The sequence below is a fragment of a genome, unplaced genomic scaffold (assembly GCF_019419815.1).
Source record: "Pyrus x bretschneideri cultivar Hongxiangsu unplaced genomic scaffold, Pyrus_bretschneideri_v1 Contig34, whole genome shotgun sequence".
Lineage (NCBI taxonomy): Eukaryota > Viridiplantae > Streptophyta > Magnoliopsida > Rosales > Rosaceae > Pyrus > Pyrus x bretschneideri.
The window spans coordinates 2,344,292-2,354,857 of record NW_025999657.1 but is presented as its reverse complement, the minus strand read 5'-3'; the positions used below and the strand labels follow the sequence as shown (position 1 = coordinate 2,354,857).

At 34.0% G+C, this 10,566-nt stretch overlaps 1 protein-coding gene across 1 annotated transcript; it reads left to right on the top strand.

Annotated features, from left to right (window-relative positions):
* Positions 1-9,747: 9,747 nt before the first annotated feature.
* LOC125480561 lies at positions 9,748-10,566 on the top strand. The gene is made up of 2 exons (XM_048591522.1): positions 9,748-9,809; positions 9,963-10,566. The coding sequence occupies exons 1-2, from the start codon at positions 9,748-9,750 to the stop codon at positions 10,564-10,566; spliced, it is 666 nt and encodes a 221-aa protein (XP_048447479.1).

Below are 10,566 nucleotides of genomic sequence, written 5' to 3'. Positions count from 1 at the left end.
GGATTTTGCGAAATGCTGTTTTGGGTTAATATATAGGTTTGGGGCGGTGGGTTTCAAATAGTTGCGAATGTCCCCCATTTCAAGGCCCATGCCCAGTGTGATGGTACCATTCCCAAATTTTTTATGCATTTTTAAAGATTTTAACCCGATCTGGGCCAATTATGTTATCTCTAATAAAAAAGACTAAACATAATTCCGCTAAGAATTATATTTTATAAAAAATTATTTTTAAATAAATAGGTGTCAGGCCATATTCATATACAATCTCCAACCAAGATGCTAAACATAGCGCCTCAATAATTTATTAGTTTTAAGTTTATACTTTAAATTTATTGGTTAATTTAATTAAACTATATGTTTTCAAATTTTGGCGTTGAATTTGAATTAATTATTGCAATTGAGGAGCTAGCCCCAAAAAAAGGGCTTAGAGAGGGGCTACATTTGTCTAGCCTGATGCCCGTTTGGCCAAATAACGGTCTGGTGGGTTCCATAGAATTATAGCCATGCCATTTGTTGGAGATGAGTTTTGGACAAATTAAGTCTTTTTTTGGCTTTTGGACCCCTTGCCCTCTCTATTGGAGATGGCGTTAGTATTACTTATCAGAGTATAAATTCTATATAGGAAAAAAAAAAGAATTTTACATTTCTTTATAAGTAATTGAGCTAATTTCTATATTGTCAATTTGTTTTATAGTGAAATCTCAACTTTATCCAATTACAGTATAGTGATATTCCTTTTCACTTGTAAGTAAGAGGTCTTAGGTTTGAATTTTGTAATGGCAATTTCAAAACCAATTTAATCTTTCATCCCTTAGTGTAAATATCTCATTGCATCAACAAAAACAAAAAGATTTTTAACCCAACCTGTAGTTCAAGTGGTTAAGACCATTTATCGTTACATCTTAGTTTATAGACTTGATTCTTCTCTCCCACTATTTGCTTGAATAAACAAGATTATAATTTTTCTTTTGGCTTTTAGATTTGTAAAGGGTCGAGCATGCGGTTAAAACAGTGCACACGACCAAAAATCATCATCGAGACTCTTGGTTATTAGGTTTTCTTTTATTTTATCTTCGGTTAAAATTCAAAGTTTTGAAACCTTTTTCATTAGGTTTTCTTTTATTTTATCAAATTTTCGACATAAATATTTTGAATTTTGTAACAGCCATGCTATTAGATTTCCGAAAATGCCATCAAGTTAGAGAATCACATTTTGTATTAGTCGCGAAACATTTGGTAAGTGCTTCTTCATAAGCATTGTGAAGTTAATCCCATTTCATATGTTCCAACAACTACGAGAGCGCATGATATCATACATGAGTTCAACAACTTCAGCTCAGCATGTTTGGGTCTAAGTATCATACACAACACAAAGATGGTTCTTACAGTTGCAGTATTTCCCTCCAATCGGTTCATCCGCCACTGAAATTTTGGCTCAAAACAGAAAGACAAGAGAGACATTCTAAATATGATAACCTGCAGTTCACTCGCCTCTTGCCACTGTTAGAAGAAATATGTGGAAATCTACTAGGACAATTGGATTTGATCCACTAGAGCTGCCCTTATTAAGTTATTATGCTCATTTTATTCTTTGACAAACTATTGAAGAATATGCACTAAACTCATTGAAGAAGTTGAGGTTTCATCGTCAAATCAATTGACAATATGAAAAGTAGCCTAACTACCTTAAAGCACATGCAATGTCTCATCTTTTCTCATTTTGAGATTTCTACTCTCAACACTCATCTAAACTACAAAGAGAGAAATTCAAATTTGGGTGTGAAGAGGAAGGTTAATCAATTGGCGTTGAGCAATCTGAGCAATTTAAGAAGCAATTTTCTCCTTCCAATGATAATTGCATTCTAAGTTTTTTTATTTTTACAACTGATAGCATTAGTGGATTAAATTGTTAAACGTTAGGAGACGAGAATCGGTGAGAATCAAACCCGCACCATGGTACATGACATTAATACTTTCTGCCGCTGTAGTAGAGCCTCATTTGCACATTCTAAGTTTCTAAGATCTCTATAAAAGTGGGCGCTTATATCTGAAACTTTTCTATTACATGAAAAGAGAGCAAATGCCACATTTGTTTTACAGGAGATTAAGATGATAAGCTTGCAAAAACTTGCCTTGGATGAGTTCGTTTGTGCTGGAAAAATAGAGTATAATTGTTATATTATCACATATAAAATTAAAGAATAAATCATACATTTAAATAAACAATTTAATGCATACAAACAATAATAAACAATGCTAAATGAACAAGAGAATTGAGTTAGAAACACCTAAATTTCAGTCGAGCTAAATGTTAAATATTTTGTCTTTAAGATAAGTTTAAACTCTACTACGGTGCCCAAGATTGATCGTCGCTTGTCTCCCAGGTACAGTGACCACATCCTTGTAATAGTAGCACTTCTAACCACAAGGCTCAAGTGAACCACGATTGTGTTGGAAACTCTTTCATATAGACTCAATAAGACATTACAAAACTCTCTAACAATAGTGTACTATATGCTTGAATATGTGAATGTAAAAGTGATTAAAAGACCATAAGGGGTTTTCCTATCTATAGAAGTTGAGATGTCTATTCGGAAACCATGTGACTATTCATGAAGAGTCATACATTGCAACTCTTCATTTGAATTTCATGTTTGAAAAGACACATTTTTCTACCAAAAGGCACCAATGCTAATTTCTATTCAATTAATGAATGTAGTATTATAATAATAATAATACTAAATTTCCAACAATCCTTGCATGAATGAAAATTGACTCAACACTATGCAAATTACAATGCAGACAATAAAGAGAGATTTAGAAAGAAAGGCACAATATTGGGATATGTAGCTTTGGCTTTGAACCTTCCATAGTAAAGTACTATCGGATTTACTTGGCTAATTAGTGAACACGATATCTTGAACTGCTCAGTCGTTTATGTAAACTATGACAATAGTAAACACAGTACTTTTCCAAACACCTCGTGCTTACTTGGTTGTGTTCATATAGGCCTTGAACAATTCCTAGTTTCTCATGAGTGCTCTATAGAATTAACCCTTTCAGAAATTATCATAGGAACAACCACATTCCACACTCAAGTTAGGTGACTTCCCATTAAGAGTATCCTGCAATACTTCCCTTGGAATTCTAAGTGTTCCAAGCTATATGAATCATTAAGAGCAAAGCTTAACCTAATCTCAATGGCAGACAACACTATTATCATCATGGGATATAGGTAGAAGGAGAATATATTCTCCATAGTGCTACTCCAAGTTGTCATAATTTAGTTATTCCTTTTGAACCTAGATTTTGGAATCTTCAGTCAACTTAGTTGAGTTTCCACTATGACTACCTTAATTATGGGCCTTCAACCCACTCCTCTCTACCATTGGCCTCCATACTTCAATCGTCATCTTCCAAGACGAAAGTAACTCATCCAAAATGAGTTCCTCATCCTTTTTTAATTGACTAAGAACTACATATCCAAAATGAGTTCTCTTTTTCATCCCAATAAATGATTTTGATTGTTTAGTTGGAAAACAACTATCAAGATAAAGATATACCAAAACTATGGAATTATAAAAAAAAACTATAAAATTAATTAAACATTGTTTAAAAGTAATTTAGTGTTAATGATTGGTAGAAAAACCAGATCAATATATATCAAGGAAAATTTCTTAAAGATTTTACCACCGAAACTTATCTTAAATCATGTTAAAAATAAATTCAAAATTTTTATTTTGTTGTAGGCCTATTTGACTGAACTGTATAAATTAAGGACAGAGGGAGAGGGGTCGGCAACAACAGAGAGAGAAGAGAGATATGTAATTCTGAAGTCTGTGTTGTATCACACCTTATGCTTTTATTTATAGTAGTAGGATAGGTAGAATCTTTACCCTAATAGGACTACATCTCTAATAGGATTGCAACATATTTATGTAATTTTTTGCTTTAATCAGGAAAATCTAAATTAAAAAATAACAAGAAAAAGAAAAATGAGAAAAAAATGAACAGGACTACCCTAAACGTCTAGAGCAAAAATCAAAGAAAAACTATTTGCCCTTGACCCTTGCCTTTGTCTTTGGTGCCGGAGGCAATCTTCTTGGCACTCATTCTTTGTGTTTTCCTTCTCTCCTTTTCCATGTACTTTGTTTTGGTGTAGAACTGTCGCCATGAAACGTTATAGTTGTTGTGATAGTCGTCATCTTTTGGTCCACTTTTGGCTCACGTACACAGTTTACCCAAGGTTTTGGATCCAGTTCACCTTCAATATGCGGTTGAAGTTGGAAGCCATGAAAGATGTAAAATTGCATCGGGATCAAGTTTAGCCAGTCTGACACTATGGGTTTTGCCAGTGCAGTGATATATATGGATCTCAAATGCCCAGAGGATGTGGAGCTGCATCATGGTTTTATTATCTTTTTATTTCTGTTTGGTTTGATAATTTTTATGAATTGTCCTAGAGTTGGTTTTCTCCCTTTAGAAGAGTTTGCTAGTTTGATTTCTCTCTATAGGAGAGTTGTTTCATTTTAATTTTTGTTTTGGTGTGCTACATCTCGTTTGGATCTATCTGTGAAGGGTGGAGCAAGTTTAGTTTGTTGGATTTACTTCACTTGGTGTTCTGTGATCATGGTGGTGATTAGGTGATGCAATTAGACTAATAGACATCGTACTCCCTATCCCATTATGATTGAGATTTTTGTTCTACCTATTGTGATTTGCATCTCAAAATTCGAATGATGCAAAAATTTGGTTTGCATTACCTCCTATTTAGGCTAATTGTGTCCTATTTGGTTGGGTTTTTTACTTCCTTGTTGGTTTCTTTATCATTAAAAGATAATGATTTGATTTCCTTGCCTATTAGGATTTATATTTTACTTCCTATTAAGATTCCTATATAAACCTAAGTCCTATGCTCTATAAATAGGACCTTAAACATAGTTTATTTAGTATGAATCATTTGTGTGGCAATTTGTTAAGAGTCAATTTGTGAAGTAGAGAGCAATTTGAGAGAACCTTCTCCGTTTGTTTCAAGTTGTCTACTCGTTTGGCTTTGTTAGGGATTGTAATTTATAGGTTTTGGATTGTGAGAGTTTAAACACTCTTTTGTAATCACCTTTTGTTTACTGAAATTCCTTGTCGTGCTTTGCCTGTGGATGTAGGTTTTTCGCCGAACCATATAAATTTCTTAAGTTCCATTTGAAATTGTTTTTGCTTTCACTTACGACATTATATTTGGTATTTTATTATAATCTGCTTCCGCATAAAATAAGACTCACATGATCTTCGTTTAACACGAGGTTTAACGGTTATTGATTTGTGTAATCTTACAGTCCTTGATGAGATCGGGTTTTTAAAGTCTAGTCATTGCTTGGCGATGCTTTATTATAATATTTTTGGATTTAGTTTGCAAGGGCCCTTCGTGGCTGAGTTCTTCATGATACGTAATGCCCTTTTTTTAGTGAACGAAATATCATACTATTCTTTAAAAAAAAATGAACAAGGAAAACTATGAAATGAATCAACCTTCTTAGATCTACAAAATATCAGAAAGTAAGAAATAATTACCTAAAATAGTTTCGGGGAAGAACGTCACTCAAGACCCTCTAGTACTCTTTCTTACTGGCGTCTCAAATGCTAGACAACCATGATTAAAACAATACAATAAAAAACTCCTAGAAATCTCGCTTTCAAACCTTGAGATCTGAAAATGCGACGAAGGATTTCAAAAGAAGACTTGTTTTATGGAATAGCGAAATGGTTCAATGAGGACTAAAAACCTTGAGATCTGAAAATGCGCTTCAATGGTGGTAGATAAAAATCATATATGATAAGTAGAAACGGTTCAAGACTTGTTTTATGGAATGGCGAAACACTGAGCAGGAATATGAAATTACATGCAACTAGACCCTGCTAAGTGTCTCTCATTTTAAAGATTTACAAAGATGCAAAAGAATGAGGACTAAAAAATTCAAAACAAATTTAGGGACTAAAGTGAAATTTGGGAAAAGTTTAGGAACCATTGATGCAATTAATTTTGAAAAAAAATAATAATAATAAAGCATGAAACACATTCTGCTATCGGGAGATTTTCTTCACATAACAGAGTCTTCCTTGTGTTTTCATTTTTGACATTATGTTTGCTTCATATATGCTTAAGGTGGATGACAAATGGATGCCATGCAGATAGAGAACTAATAGAAAAAAAAAATTTAAACGACTTGAGAACTTAAAATTTGTCTTGGTAACCAAATACTTTCTTAAAGAACAATGTTTAGGTCCACATCCAATATAAATTTAAAATTTCAGTTCTCAAGTCGTTCAATTTTTTAAATAATTTGCTTTTTATATTAGTTCCCCATCTACATGATATCCATTTGTCATCCACCTAAGCAATATAGGAAGCAAACATTTTGTTAAAAAAAAAAATGAAAACACGAGAAAGACTCTATTATGTGACGAAAAGTTCGCGGTATGTGTTTCATGTTTTCTTTAATTAATTGCATCAATGGTTCTTAAACTTTTTTCGAATTTCCCTTTAGTGTTAAAATGATTTTGAATTTTTAGTCCTCATACTTTGCATTTTTCTAAGTTTTTAAAATATGAGACACTTGGCAGAATCTAGCTGCATGCAATGTTGTGCCCAATATTTCACTATTCCCTAAAACAAGTCTCCAACTGTTTCTACTTACTAAATATCATTTTTGTCTACCACCATTGAAGCACAACTTAGCATTTTTCTTTAGAAATCTTCAATCACATTTTTAGATATCAAAGTTTGACATCAATTTACAGGATTTTAATGTTTTGTTATAATTATCGTTGCTTGGCATTTGAGACAATGGTAAGAAAAAGCATTAGAGGGAAGTAACGTTCTTTTCCGAAGCTATTTTAGGTAATTCGTTCTTACTTTCTACATTTCGATATTTCATAGATCTAAGAAGATTCACGATTTATTCATTTCTTAGTTCACCCTGTTATTTTTTATTTTTAAGAAGAGTATGATATTTCATTCATTTAATATCTGTATGAACTTGTGATGATGCAATAATCTATCACTAAACGTTTGCAAATATGAATTTAGGGTATGTTCACTAGTAACATAACATCTATTTGAATCACAAATATAATTTAACTAATATCCCAAACATATCACATTTACCACAATACATGTATAATTTTGGATTCTTGTGGGTTAGACCGTGTATACTTCTTGAGGAAAAAACCTTGCTAATACCACAGGTACAAACAATACAAAGGCGAAACTCATAGGACTCAAGCAATTACTGGGCCATACCTTTTGTAGCTAAAAACAGTTGCTATGCCACTCTAATAAGACCAGAATTTTTGTAGCGTAGCCACAACTTTCGCTATTATTTTGTACAAATGTTGCGTTCTAGTGGACAAATACTCTACCGATTGTCGTATGAATTAGAGTTACCAGCATATGACACTAACACAATTCCCAACAATACAATGCCTACCTACATTCAATCTGGTCCAAGAGCTTTTATAGAATGTATTTTCGGCCAACGCAACTTGTATTTCCTAATTGAGCTCATAACAAATTAAATAAAATACTCAACAAATTATTTTTTTCCTAGGAATAGATACACCTAATTTGTTACCCTATTCCTAATCGGTGGATGTTTCCATATAAACTTAAAAATAATACCATTTAGCTATAAATTGCAGAAGATCATACAAGGAAACAACTAATGTAGGGGTATCTTTATCAAAATGAACAACCTGAACGAAAAGACAACGTACTGTTTTATAGTTGTGAATACGAAGGGGATGGTCTCGGGGAGAGAATTTTACATGGTAGACTATCACAGAAGTAACATGAAAAATTCTCTCCTTGGTAGGAACACAAAGCGTAAAGGACGAAATATCAACATGGAATTAGAGGTTGATTGCATGAGTGGAGACTAAAAGAAAGTATTCAAGTTGTTCACCACACCCATCAGAAACCCCAACTCTCCACGACAAACCGGCCACCAGTAACCCCTCCCTCTCTCCTCTATCTCGATTCCTAGTAGAAGTAGTTCCTAACTTCCTATGACTCCTAACCACCCTTTTCTCTCACATGTCGTTTCCTTTACGTTACAACTTGGAAGATAATGTTATACAAAAAACTCTCCCTCTTTATTTGGTCGTTGTTGGTGACGACAAATCCTGGGGTGTTTGTGCGAGGGGGGTAGGAAAGGGCGGAGGAGGGTTAGAAGAATCGATGGGGCTGGGTGGGAAGATCCCCAAGTGGGGGAGAGGGCATGATGGCGCCTGGTGGATTGGGTTTGGGATGGAGTTTAAATTGAAAAATCCACCAATTAGGCATAAACTAACAAATTCAGTGTATATTTTATTCAATTTCCTTTATGGTTAAAATTTTTATTTGCTAAGTGTTGTATTTAGTTCGGTAAGAGGGTTGATTAGGAAATAGAATTTTTGTTGGCTCAAAATACATTCTAAAGAAGCTCTTGGACTAGATGCAATGTAGGCATTGGTTTATCAATATTAGCAATGTTTTGTGGGGAATGATATTAGTGCCATACGCTGGGAACTCTAATTCCTACGCCTACGAATCCTACTAGGAATGATATTGGTCCACTAGAATGCAATGTTTTATACAAAGTAAGAGTTGAGGTTGTGGCAACACTAACATAAATTTATCCTATTTTAGTGACATACCAATATTTTTCAACTACGAAAGGTTTGTTGCCAATGAAGGCAAGCACAAGCACTCAAGGGTAGTGCTGAAGTGAATACGACATAACTGACATGGATAACTGTCGTCAAACTCCAACAATGATACATTATATTTTGCTATTTTTACCATACAAATCTGTTTGATATGTTTAAATTTTATTTTGGCATTGATGTAATACATTGCTTCTAAATTTCTTTTTCCTTTTTGGCATTATAAATTTTTTTCCCTCTCTTTCTAAATGTCAACATACTGATTGTGAATTTTAATAGAAATTACTGGTGTCACTAAACCATAATTATTTTTCAACAAAAATCTAAAAATATACCATACACAATGACACGTTGTAAATACCCTAAAATCATATTTCTGAGCCTTTAATGATAGTTCATTTCATCACTGCCATTAATTTCAAGCATGAGATCCCGTATACGCTTAAACTAAAAGGAGCGAGTTCAAGCACAAGCTTTTCTTAGTAAAGACACTTCCCTAAGAAACTAGCCTCTGTTTAACGAAGACCATTTTGTTGTCAAGTGTAAAAAAGAACGATATTGAGTACATTTATTATATTTACTAAGAACACATTCAATCCAGAGACACCCAAACATAACATTTAATCAGTTATTCATTAAATGGTAAAGTATGATCAAATAAAATTAAGACTTCCAGTGACCTGTCATTTTTGTCATTGCTGACAATTTTACTTCGGTCCAACCAAGAAACTTATCCAAGACACATTATTAAAGGGACACCTCATACTTAGATATTTTCTGTTTTGTAACTAATCATTGTATTAGTCATTAATCTAGTGTTATTAGTCACTAAGCTTATTTAGCAAAGTGTATATAAACTTAGTTGTAATTACTTCTTGATTAAGAAATGAAATACAGAAAGTATTCTTTCTATCTTGGTATCACTCACCTCTCTACTTAACCTCCTTTCGATCTTTTCACCGCCTTTTTGTGCGATTCAATCTTTCCGATCGTCTTCTCGATCTTCAAGATCTCTCTCGATTCTTCAATTTCTTCTTCTTCTCAACAATGGCGTCGTCCACTTCTTCACCGAATCCTGAAATTGTTCCTCCACATCCTGCACCGAATGAGTTTGTTGCACCCAATTTCTCTTCAATGAACCCTAATTTCTCAAATTCGTCAATCTCTTCGATCACGATCCAAAACATCAGTTGTATGGTGCCTATGAAGCTGAAACGTGACAATTACCTAGTCTAGAAAGCTCCATTTGCTCCGATTTTCAGGCTCTACAAGCTCACCGGCATCGTTGATGGCTTCAAGCCTTGTCCACCGCCTTATCTTCTTGATCCGATCTATCGCCCTACTGTAGCTCCTAATCCTGCCTATGAAGCTTGGTATGAGAAGGATCAAAATATCATGATTTGGCTTAACTCCACCCTTTTTGAAGAAATTATTCCATTTACTGTTGGTGTGACTTTATCTTGTGATCTCTGGCTTAATCTTGAGAATCGATTCGGAGATGTTTCTGCGGCTCATATTCATCAACTAAGATCTCGTTTACACTATGTCACCAAAGGTAATCTCTCAATTTCTGAGTATCTGCAAAGCATTAAAGGTATTTCTGATGCTTTAATGGCGGTTGGATCACCAGTCTCTGATCATGACCTAATTGCTGTCACTCTCAATGGCTTATCTGATGAATATGAATCCTTCATTGAATCTATTATGCTACGAATTTCATCAACTACTCTGGATGAACTTCATGGTTTGTTGATCAACAAGGAATTATTCATGAATCGCAAAAAGAAGGGCACTGTTTCTTCTGCTCAAGAGCCTTTTCAGGCCTTTGCCGCTCAATCTCAGGGCCCTCTCCTTCCTACATCATAG

What these genes read in the sequence shown, in the direction of transcription:
- LOC125480561 (XM_048591522.1), top strand. Translation starts at nt 9,748, where the DNA reads ATGGCGTCGTCCACTTCTTCACCGAATCCTGAAATTGTTCCTCCACAT. An exon ending in CCACATCCTGCACCGAATGA is followed by an intron (nt 9,810 to 9,962) that starts GTTTGTTGCACC and finishes TCCGATTTTCAG; the next exon opens with GCTCTACAAGCTCACCGGCA.